This window comes from Triticum urartu, chromosome 3 (assembly GCF_003073215.2).
Source record: "Triticum urartu cultivar G1812 chromosome 3, Tu2.1, whole genome shotgun sequence".
Classification (NCBI taxonomy): Eukaryota; Viridiplantae; Streptophyta; class Magnoliopsida; order Poales; family Poaceae; genus Triticum; species Triticum urartu.
In genome coordinates, this window is record NC_053024.1 from 684,024,371 (window position 1) to 684,036,354 (window position 11,984).

An 11,984-nucleotide genomic window follows, 5' to 3' on the forward strand; every position below is an offset into this window, starting at 1 on the left:
TGATATGTGTTTTGCTTGGAGCGTCAATTTATTTTGTTAGAATTTGCTTGCTGTTATTTATAACAATGTTTTGCATCTTTTATTTCAATAAAAGTGGCATTGATAGCCTTTACTATGCCTATTCTATGAGTATACATGTTGCTGTTTGAAAACAGAAAGTTTACCGCTGTTGCAATAATTCCCTAGAAAAGTCAGAATGTGATAAAATGTTGAAACCTTTTTCATATTAATCTATGATAAATTTACTACAGTGGGAATTTTCTTTCATAATTTTTGGAGCTAGGGAAGTATGGATGTTGTAGCATTCTTTACAGACTATCCTGTTTAGGCAGATTGCTGTTATGTTTGCATTGTTTGCATATGTTTGCTTCTTTAATGATTCCATTTGAGGATAGGACTATTAAATATGCAGAGGAATTTAGTATGCAATGTTGAATAATAATTTTAGTGATTTGCTACAGTAGAGTATGATAAGGTTTTGGCAATGGTTTATACTAACTTATCTCAGGAGTCCTTGTTGAGTTTTGTGTGGATGAAGCTTTTGAGATTTAGGGAGACCTTGATATGAGAGGAATTAAGGAGACACAAAAGCTCAAGCTTGGGGATGCCCAAGGCATCCCAAGACAATATTTCAAGAAGTCTCAAGCATCTAAGCTTGGGGATGCCCCGGTTGGCATCCCACCTTTCTTCTTCAACAACTATCGGTTAGTTTCGGTTGATCCTAAGTTTTTGCTTCTTCACATGATGATTGCTATTCTTAGAGTGTCATTTTATTTTGCTTTGATTTCTGTTTGGATAAAATACCAAGATCTGAAATTATTAAATGTTAGATAGTCTTCACATAGTTGCGTAATTATTTAACTACTCATTGATCTTCACTTATATCTTTCGGAGTAGTTTGTCGTTGCTCTAGTGCTTCACTTATATCTTTTAGAGCATGGTGGTAATTTTATTTTGAAGAAATAGATGAACTCCCATGCTTCACTTAGATTATTTTGAGAGTCTTAAATAGCATGGTAATTTGCTTAAAATCCTAATATGCTAGGTATTCAAGAATAATAAAATTCTCTTATGAGTGTATTGAATACTATGAGAAGTTTGATACTTGATAATTGTTTTGAGATATGGAGATGGTGATATTAGAGTCATGCTAGTTGAGTGGTTATGAATTTGATAAATACTTGTGTTGAAGTTTGTGGTTCCCGTAGCATGCACGTATGGTGAACCGTTATGTGATGAAGTCGGAGCATGATTTATTTATTGATTGTCTTCCTTATGAGTGGCGGTCGGGGACGAGCGATCGTCTTTTCCTACCAATCTATCCCCCTAGGAGCATGTGCGTAGTACTTTGCTTTGATAACTTGTGGATTTTTGCAATAAGTATATGAGTTCTTTATGACTAATGTTGAGTCCATGGATTATACACACTCTCACCCTTCCACCTTTGCTAGCCTCTCTAATACCGCGCACCTTTCGCCGGTATCATACACCCACCATATACCTTCCTCAAAACAGCAACCATAGCTACCTATTATGGCATTTCCATAGCCATTCCGAGATATATTTCCATGCAACTTTCCACCGTTCCGTTTATTATGACATGCTTCATCATTGTCATATTGCTTTGCATGATCATGTAGTTAACATCGTATTTGTGGCAAAGACACCATTCATAATTCTTTCATACATGTCACTCATGAGTCATTGCACATCCCGGTACACCGCCGAAGGCATTCATATAGAGTCATATCTTGTTCTAAGTATCGAGTTGTAATTGTTGAGTTGTAAGTAAATAAAAGTGTGATGATCATCATTATTAGAGCATTGTCCCGGTGAGGAAAGGATGATGGAGACTATGATTCCCCCACAAGTCGGGATGAGACTCCGGACAAAAATAAATAAATAAATAAAAGAGGCCAAAGAAGCCCAAATAAAAAAAAGAAAATAGGCCATAAAAAAGAGAAAGGCCCAAATAAAAAAATAAAAAAATGAGAGAAAAAGATAGAAGGGGCAATGCTGCTATCCTTTTACCACACTTGTGCTTCAAAGTAGCACCATGATCTTCATGATAGAGAGTCTCCTATGTTGTCACTTTCATATACTAGTGGGAATCTTTCATTATAGAACTTGGCTTGTATATTCCAATGATGGGCTTCCTCAAAATGCCCTAGGTCTTCATGAGCAAGCAAGTTGGATGCACACCCACTTAGTTTCAGTTGGAGCTTTCATACACTTATAGCTCTAGTGCATCCATTGCATGGCAATCCCTACTCACTCACATTGATATCTATTGATGGGCATCTCCATAGCCCGTTGATACGCCTAGTTGATGTGAGCCTATATTCTCCCTTTTTGTCTTCTCCACAACCACCACTCTATTCCACATATAGTGCTATATCCATGGCTCACGCTCATGTATTGCGTGAAGATTGAAAAAGTTTTGAAAAAGTTAAGAGTATGAAACAATTGCTTGGCTTGTCATCGGGGTTGTGCATGATTTAAATGCTTTATGTGGTGAAGATAGAGCATAGCCAGACTATATGATTTTGTAGGGATAACTTTCTTTGGCCATGTTATTTTGAGAAGACATAATTGCTTTGTTAGTATGCTTGAAGTATTATTATTTTCATGTCAACATGAACTTTTGTCTTGAATCTTTCGAATCTGAATATTCATACCACAATTAAGAAGAATTACATTGAAATTATGCCAAGTAGCACTCCGCATCAAAAATTCTTTTTTATCATTTACCTACTTGAGGACGAGCAGGAATTAAGCTTGGGGATGCTTGATACGTCTCCAACGTATCTATAATTTTTGATTGCTCCATGCTATATTATTTACTGTTTTGGGCAATATTGGGCTTTATTATCCACTTTTATATTATTTTTGGGACTAACCTATTAACCGGAGGCCCAGCCCAGATTTGTTGTTTTATGCCTATTTCAGTGTTTTGAAGAAAAGGAATATCAGACGGAGTCGAAACGGAACGAAATCAACTGGAGAAGTTATTTTTGGAACGAAAGCCACCCGATAGACTTGGACCCCACGTCAAGGAAGGAACGAGGAAGCCACGAGGGTGGGGGCGTGCCCACCCTCCTAGGGCGCGCCCCCTACCTCGTGGGGCCATCGTGGCTCCCCTGACGTACTCCTTTCACCCATATATATCTACGTATCGTAAAACTTCCAGAACGGAGATTAGATCGAGAGTTCCGCCGCCAGAAGCCTCCGTAGCCACCAAAAAACAATCTAGACCCGTTCCAGCACCCTGCCGGAGGGGGAATCCTTCTCCGGTGGCCATCTTCATCATCCCGGTGCTCTCCATGATGAGGAGGGAGTAGTTCTCCCTTGGGGCTGAGGGTATGTACCAGTAGCTATGTGTTTGATCTCTCTCTCTCTTGTGTTCTTGCTTTGGCACGATCTTGATGTATTGCGAGCTTTGCTATTATAGTTGGATCTTATGTTTCTCCTCCCCCTCTTCTCTCTTGTAATGAATCGAGTTTCCCTTTGAAGTAATCTTATCGGATTGAGTCTTTAAAGATTTGAGAACACTTGATGTATGTCTTGCCGTGGATATCTATGGTGACAATGGGATATCACGTGATTCACTTGATGTATGTTTTGGTGATCAACTTGCGGGTTCCGCCCATGGACCTATGCATAGGGGTTGGCACACGTTTTCGTCGTGATTCTCCGGTAGAAACTTTGGGGCACTCTTTGAGGTCCTTTGTATTGGTTGAATAGATGAATCTGAGATTGTGTGATACATATCGTATAATCATACCCACGGATATTTGAGGTGACATTGGAGTATCTAGGTGACATTAGGGTTTTGATTTATTTGTGTCTTAAGGTGTTATTCTAGTACGAACTCTAGGGCTGTTTGTGACACTTATAGGAATAGCCCAACGGATTGATTGGAAAGAATAACTTTGAGGTGGTTTCGTACCCTACCATAATCTCTTCGTTCGTTCTCCGCTATTAGTGACTTTGGAGTGACTCTTTGTTGCATGTTGAGGGATGGTTATGTGATCCAATTATGTTATTATTGTTAAGGGAACTTACACTAGCGAAAGTATGAACCCTAGGCCTTGTTTCCTAGCATTGCAATACCGTTTACGCTCACTTTTATCACTTGCTACCTTGCTGTTTTTATTAATTCAGATTACAAATACTATTATCTACTATACATATACCACTTGTTTCACTATCTCTTCGCCGAACTAGTGCACCTATACAATTTACCATTGTATTGGGTGTGTTGGGGACACAAGAGACTCTTTGTTATTTGGTTGCAAGGTTGCTTGAGAGAGACCATCTTCATCCTACGCCTCCTACGGATTGATAAACCTTAGGTCATCCACTTGAGGGAAATTTGCTACTGTCCTACAAACCTCTGCACTTGGAGGCCCAACAACGTCTACAAGAAGAAGGTTGTGTAGTAGACATCACCCATTTGTCCTTTTCCACGCATAAACAACAGAAGAAGGTGTAGTTTCCTCCCTCAAATCTCCCCTGATGGATCAATATCCCCCTAAAGTCTAAAACCAAATTATTTCCCCCCTGAACTCTATCAAACCGGATAAATATGCCCCTTGGTAGTTTTGGAGAGGATTAAAGCTGGTTTTGGCCGTGATCATGCTGACTTGGCAAAAATCGGGGAGGGAGTTCTTGTTCCACGTGTCAGGGTAGCTGCCGCCGCTGGTGTCGCCACCGGGGAGCTCCTCCTCAACGGCGGCAGGGGTAGGGGCGCGCGGCTCGGCGGACTCGTGGTGAGCACCGCCAGGGCGACGTCGTGCGAGCGGTCCCGTGGTGTGTCACCGCCAAACTCGCATTTTTGTCAGTGGGGCGCTCAATGTGGAGGAGTTCTTCTCGGAATGTGCGACCGACATGGCTCTGGCAGACGACGACGCGGCTGCAGCTACGAGAAGAAGACATGGTCCAGGAACTCTGGTTCATCAAGCAACTCAACCTCGGCTGGTAGCTCAAGGCCTTCAAAGCATACCTCAAGACGTTGTTCGCAGGGAAGGAAGAAGGAAAAGCAGACGACTAGAACGTTTTGGGCAGAGACGACGTCCAAAATGAAGGTTGCTCATGACAAAGAACCTCGGTGTGGCTGCCGCCGAGCGAGATGGCGTCCACGTCGACCCGCACATTCGGGCGGCCACCGGAAACCTCCCCGAGAGCGGATGATGATCTGGATGACATTTCAGGGGGGCTAGAACGATGGGTTTCTGCGTGATGACCGGCTGCAAAAGGAAGAGGCACATCCCTGCGTTCCCTCCCAGGCGCACGAGCATGAACATTACCTTAACATGTGCATGCGAGGCATCACTCCCAGGCAGGAAAGCAGGGCTCGTCGTGGCACGGCCGGCGCGTCCGGCCAGGGAAGGGCGAGTGTGTGAGCGAGGCTATCGGGCCGCTGCCGAGGGCACTTGTAGACTGGGTGCGTGCACAACCGATCTCGGCCATAGCCATGGCGGCGGAATTCGAGCTCGAGCAAGGCGACGCTACAGGTGAAGGAATTGGACAAAGAAGAAGGACAAAGGTGCGCTCGCTCACCGGGAGCTCGTAGGCGACGTTAGTGCGGCCGGGAAGCAGCGATGATGACGAATTTAACGCCGCGGCCGGCAAAGGGAGACAAAAAGACGATGGAGAAAATGGGAAAATTTCACCTAAAACCATTCTTCGGCGCAAATAGGCACGCAACTCAAATGATGGTCCAGCCCATATCAAGAGGCCAAATCTTCGGCGCCTTAAGCCGAATATAAGGCATTTGATACAGGGCACACACACACCCTCTCTGTACACTTGGTATTATAGCTGGGCCGGTCAATTCTGTTCTTTTTCTGTTTGTAACGCAAAAAATAAGGCGCGCGCTGGGATTTCAACCAGGGACCTCCTAGTTGATACTCGCTGCACTAACCACCCTACTGAGTCCAGAGTTAAACTTGTGTGCACAATAGAAACTTCTTCTCTCTCTTCTTCTGATATCTTTTTACTTTTTCTATTACTTTTTCCGTTTTTCTTTTTTATTCGCAACCTTTTTATTGGTTTTTATTCCTTTTTCTTTTTTCTTAATGCTAATTGAATGAACCTTTTGTTTCAAATTGTTGAACTTTTTTCAAAATTGATGAACTTTTTTCAAATTGAACGAATTTGTTCAAAATTGAATGAACTTTTTTCAAAATCGATAAAAAAATTAAATTCCACGAAAAAAATTCAAATTTGATGTGCTCTTTTCTCAAAGTCAATGAACATTTTTCAATCAAATGTACTTTTTTCAAAAAGGTGAAATTTTATCAAATTTGATTAAAAAAATTAATCAATGAACCTTTTTCAAATGTGATGAACTTTTTTTCAAATCGATGATTTTTTTTAAAATCAGCGAACTTTTTTCAAATCATATGAATTTTCAAATCCGTGAAGTTTTTACAAATTCGATGAACTTTTATTAAATAGATGATTTTTAAAGAGATGACCTTTTTTAATAGAGATGGTCAACATGGTCAACTAAACTGATCAACATAGTCAACTGAATCTATCAACCGAGTTTTTTTTTGTCGAGCGATGAAACAAAGCGATCGAAGGGAGGCATCGATCGAGCGCCTTGTGAGTGCCACTAGGCAAAAATGGTGCATATGGCGCCAACGAGGAGGACTCTATCACGAGTGCGCGCATTATTCCTTTGTGTATGTTTTTCTGTGTGGTTTCTTTTATTTCTGTTCTCCGTTTGTGGTCTTTTCTCTTTAGTTTTTTATCACATATAATTTTTCTTCTGATTTATTTTCGATTTTTCCATTTTAAATTTACTTTTATTTCTAGTTTGATTTTTCATAACCAAAAAAACATCATAAAATGATAAGAATTTCAAAAATTAATCTAAACTTAAGATTGATTCACTTTTTCAAAACAAAATCCGTATTCCAAAAAATCATAATTGAAAAACAACCATGTTTTTCAAAAATTGTTCAATTCTAAAAAAATTCTAAATTTAAAAGTTTCTTCTTACAATGTATTTTCGTAATTTTGTAAGTTTTTTCTACATTGTCAACAAATTTCAAAAAAAATGAACAAATTATGGAAAACCCGAACCAAAATTAGTAATTCCAAACAAAACCAGAATTCCAAAAAAAATCAAGTTTCTAAAAAAATTCATCTATTTTCATAATTTAAATACAATCATTTTTCCAAAAATTGTTCAATTGTTATAAAATTGAAATTTGTTCTTACAATGTCTTTTCGTAATTTTGAATGTTTTTTCTACAATGTCAACAAATTTCAAAAAAAGGGAAAAATGGAAAACCTGAACCAAATTTGTAATTCCAAACAATTTATACTATTTGCCATCTCATATATATCACCACCAAGTGCTAGTTGATTACATGCATCCACTCAACAATATTATAAAAAATATTCTTGTATTATCTTTAAAAATACACGTCAATTGATTGATTCAAGAATTCACCAACTGAAGTAAGGGGCAAAGTCGGCGCTCATCCGTATCTTATGACTTGTGGTTTGAATTAATACAAATGAATTCCTCGCTGCAATCTACTGAAATGTTCATTGTCTAGTCCATGTCATCACGTGATCAGCTGATCTAAGGCTATAGTAGCCAGAAATTGTTTTTCCGCAAAAATGATAGTATCCAGAATTTGTTTATCCTTTTTTGTAGACAACAGAATTTGTTTATCCTTTTTTGTAGACAACAGAAATTGTTTATCTTCGGCAACAATCTACATGAGCTGCCTATTTTCGGCTTCAGGATCCTTCGAGTAATTGGGGATCTAAGAAATCTATGGTATCAATGAGTTCATCTCTCCATTCGGAATAGCTAGCCATGGCTCATCGTCTGGGAAGCTTCGGCTACGTCATCTGGGAAGACCAGCGCGTAAGATATAGCCATGGCTCATCTTCGGCTACTTCATCTGTGTACTAACTGCTCGGTCGACTCCCATCTGACAAAGCTGAAGCACTCCATAAGGTCACGTCGGCAGGTCGGGCAGGTGGATGCACGGTGGAACCACGTCCCGATGCATCCAGTGTGGAAGGCACGGGAGCACGGTAGCGCGACGGCCTCCTCGTCCCTGCTATCCACGTCCGACAAGCAGATGGCGCACGGCTTGCTAGACTCACGGCGGCGCTTTTGGCCGGGCGCCAGAGCTCCGGCAGCCTCGGTCTTTGCGGCGGCCTCTTTGCACGCCAGGAGCAACGCCTTGGGCTCGCTCTAGAGCACGGTCACTTTATTAATTATTTATAAAAGACCTTACAAAGTAATACAGCAGCAAGACTGAAGCCACCGTTTAGGTAATATCTGTCGCTACTCCTATTCAGTTGATGAAGGATGCTCATAGTCTGAGCCTAATACTAAATAGACCTCTCATCAAAACCTAACATCTAAGACTTGAGGCACCAACCAAGCCACCTGCCGGGTATGGGGCACCCACCGGTCCGACGCACACTCAGAGGCCACCGCCACCAACTATCATCAATCCATCTTCAGAGTTGTACTGACGCATCCACCTTGCCCGACTAGTCTAGTTGCCGTCGACGCCACCACGATACCAAACAACGCCGCTATCCTGCTAAAATTTGGTGGCATTGTTCCTTTGGTAAAGAGGCATCAACTCCTAAGACTGAAACCCTAAAAAATCGACCAAACAATGCACAATAAATAAAGAGGACTTAACTGGTGTGTTTTTTGCTGAAGTCCTAAAAAAACTCACATGGTGCATAATAAGGTGATTTTTTGTAAATTGCTTAGTCGTAATCCAACCGCAAGGTGTGATCTTCTTTCTTCCAGCACCCTCCTCGTCTTCTCCTCGCGAGCACCCTACTCCCATTCTTGCCTCACCTTCTGCGTGTAAATACGATGCATTGGTTGTCCATGGTCATTAATTCTGCCGACATGGCGTTGGGTGGGTCCCACTTGTGAGCGAATAGTTTAATGAGTAGTATAGTTGCTTGCGTAGCACTAGGTGGGTCCCACCTATTTTTTAGGGGAAAACGTTGTCACTTTATTCAAAGTTCATAGCTCCTTCGGTAGCAATCTCCGAGCTAACACACTCAGGAGATACTTGGAGCCAAGTTTTACATAGAGATCTAATACAACCTTCCCTAGCTAAGACATGGTCCTACCTATTTGACAAGAGTGCAAATCATATTGGAAGGAAATAACTGCGCACGGGGTTTCGAACCAATGACCTGGTGGTAAGCCACGATTGCGCGTAACAAACCCGCCTCCTTTTATATTATATAGACAAAAAATTACGCATACGTGTTGCACATGATTTTTCGTAAAGCATAAACATTTTGTTTCCTACAAGTACATCAACATTTTCGTAAAGCATGAAAACATTTATATAGTAAATGAATATTTAGTTTAAAATATGAACATTTATTTAAATATATAAAAAAATTAAATTATATTAATATTTCTAAAATACTATGAACATTCATTAAATATGCTCCACATTTCAATATTGTATAAACATATTTCTAATTTATAAATATTATTTAATTATATGAATATTTTTAGGAATTATATGAACAAGTTTTTAAAAAAATATTTATTTATTTGTGTGTGTGTGTGTTATTTATAACACACCAATATGAATATTAAAAATTTGCCAAAAAAACTAAATGGAAAAAATGGATCATACTGAGTGCAGCCCATTTATGCCCTATTATGCCAGTGCTTGGCTCATGGACTAGCTATTAGTCCCGTTAGGCGTACGAGAGGCGAACTAGCTATGGCACGTGGCCCATGTGGTTGGCACCAATGTGAAAGTTTTTGATTTTTTTTTTGGATATTACTTTTTGGAAGATGGTAGTGAGATTTTCCCCTTTGTCTTTTTGAGAATTTTTTACAAGCTTTTTCTTTTTCTTTTTTAGATGGATGTCATGTTCATGTGATACAAGAAAGTTTTTCCATATGGACATGAAGGTCAGGTTTTTTTCTTTAAGATGGAGAAACGCGTACATAGCTTTCGATCAAGTGGCCCGTAATAGCAGGCCCTAACCACTAGTAGACATCAAAGGGTGTGGGCTAGAGTTGTTACTCCTGGGGCAGGTAGGCTTGAGGTTGCTCATTCCAACCCCAAAGGACGTGACATGATTCTTCATTTTGATTTTCTCTTTGTACCATTCACTGATAGGTGGGACCCAACGATCGTAAAGACGCATATTATGTAAGCCGTTGCAAGTGTACCTGGCGCCTTGTTGGCACGCTCACACGCATGCGAACAGAAATACAATGCTATGGGAGCGCAATTAAAGTTTGAATGACGAAGGCATTATTGCACACGAAAGTTAAGTCCATGCGCCACTTTTTTATATACCACAACTGTAGACACCAAAATGATCATACATGCCAATTTGAAACACCAGTAGTGCATTAATTCTTGTTATTTCTTTTCTAGATGAGAATTAACAAATCTGTTTATTTTAACAAGAATTTGTTCAGCAATACGTAATGTACAAGATACAAAATTGATGACACGTACCAATTTTTTTCATCTTTACCAGTTTTGCATCAGACAATCCACATATAGTTACAGTAAGAGTTTATTTAGGGCAAATCTATATATGCCTTTGTTTTTCTTTTTGAACTGTAGATGTGCCTTTGTTATTACACATTTAAGTGACTCAATCAAACTAGATGGTCCTAACATAAAATCAGTGACAAAGAATTTAGATGTACGATATTTAGAGCACATATAGATGTGTTGTGGTAAACTGAGCGTTGGTCAAAGTTTTTTTTTGGGGGGATCGTTGGTCCAAGTTGTTGTAACGGATAAATATATTTTTACATTGTGAGCGACTTTGATTGACCTGTGTTAAGAAAATAATTTGTTTACGTGGAATGTTTTGGGTCATAACTCACCACACACGCAACAATGTTCGGTACTACTTTGGTCTTATTTCTTGTGCATTGACTTGGCATGGAGCACGAAGCGGTCCTTCATGGCCGCGTAGTAGGCGACCATCTCGTCCCTGCTCGGCAAGCACTTCTTCACGGCCTCGTCGGAGGCATACTCCCCGCGCCACCGGCACAAGGCAGGGTAATCCTCCTCGCGGATCATGCTAGTTTCCACGCCGGCGACCTCCTCCAGCACGGGGAGCCAGGCGAGCCCGCTGGCGGCGATGTCGAGCAGCCCTATGGAGTCGCCTCCGAAGAAGCGCCTCCCCTCCAGCTGCGCCTCCATGAGCGCCAGGTTCTCCTTGGCCTCCTCCACGAACCCCCTCCGCGCCTCGCCCTCCGGCGTCCACAGCGCCTTGAACAGCGTCCTCGAGCACCTGTCGGAGGCGAACTGCGCCCAGAAGCGGGAGGCGGCGCGGGCGAGCGGGTCGGCCGGCAGGAGCGGCGGGCCCTCGAAGGCTTCGTCGACGTACTCGACGATGACGAGAGACTCGGCGACGGCGCGGACGTCGTCGTCGTCGCCGTGGAGGAGCAGGGGCACCTTCTTGTGCACGGGGTTGTGCCGGAGCAGCAGCTCGCTCTTGCTGCCGAGGTCCTCCTGGATGAACTCGTAAGGCACCCCCTTCAGCCTGAGCGCCGCCTGGGCACGGTGCGTGAACGGGCTCCCGAAGGAGCCCAGCAGCCTCACCGGCACCGGCTCGCTCATCTTTGCTTCTCTCGTTTGTGTGGCGAGCTCACAACTCACAAGCAACACGGCTGAAATTATGGCAGGTGTGGTGTCTACCAGATGAGGGCACAATATATGTTGAGTTTCTGGCTTGTCCAACACTCAATTTTCTACTGACAAGACCAAGTCGACAGTCAACTTTGGTAGCATGCGGAATTACTCCCTCTGGTCCTTTTTACTCTGCATATTAGGTTTGTCCGAAATCAATTTCATCCAACTTTGACCAAGTTTATATAAAAAATTATAAACATTCACATAACAACACCAATATTATTAGATTCATCTTGAAATATATTTTCATATTATATTTATTAGATAATATAGATGCTAATA

At 41.5% G+C, this 11,984-nt stretch overlaps 1 protein-coding gene across 1 annotated transcript; it reads right to left on the reverse strand.

Annotated features, from left to right (window-relative positions):
- Window positions 1-10,585: 10,585 nt before the first annotated feature.
- On the reverse strand, window positions 10,586-11,681 carry LOC125549122 (glutathione transferase GST 23-like). Its single transcript, XM_048712607.1, has one exon. The coding sequence runs from the start codon at window positions 11,628-11,630 to the stop codon at window positions 10,923-10,925; it is 708 nt and encodes a 235-aa protein (XP_048568564.1). The 5' UTR covers window positions 11,631-11,681; the 3' UTR covers window positions 10,586-10,922.
- Window positions 11,682-11,984: the final 303 nt, after the last annotated feature.

Excerpts from the sequence above, each read along its gene's own strand:
- LOC125549122 (XM_048712607.1), bottom strand. The coding sequence starts at position 11,630 with ATGAGCGAGCCGGTGCCGGTGAGGCTGCTGGGCTCCTTCGGGAGCCCG.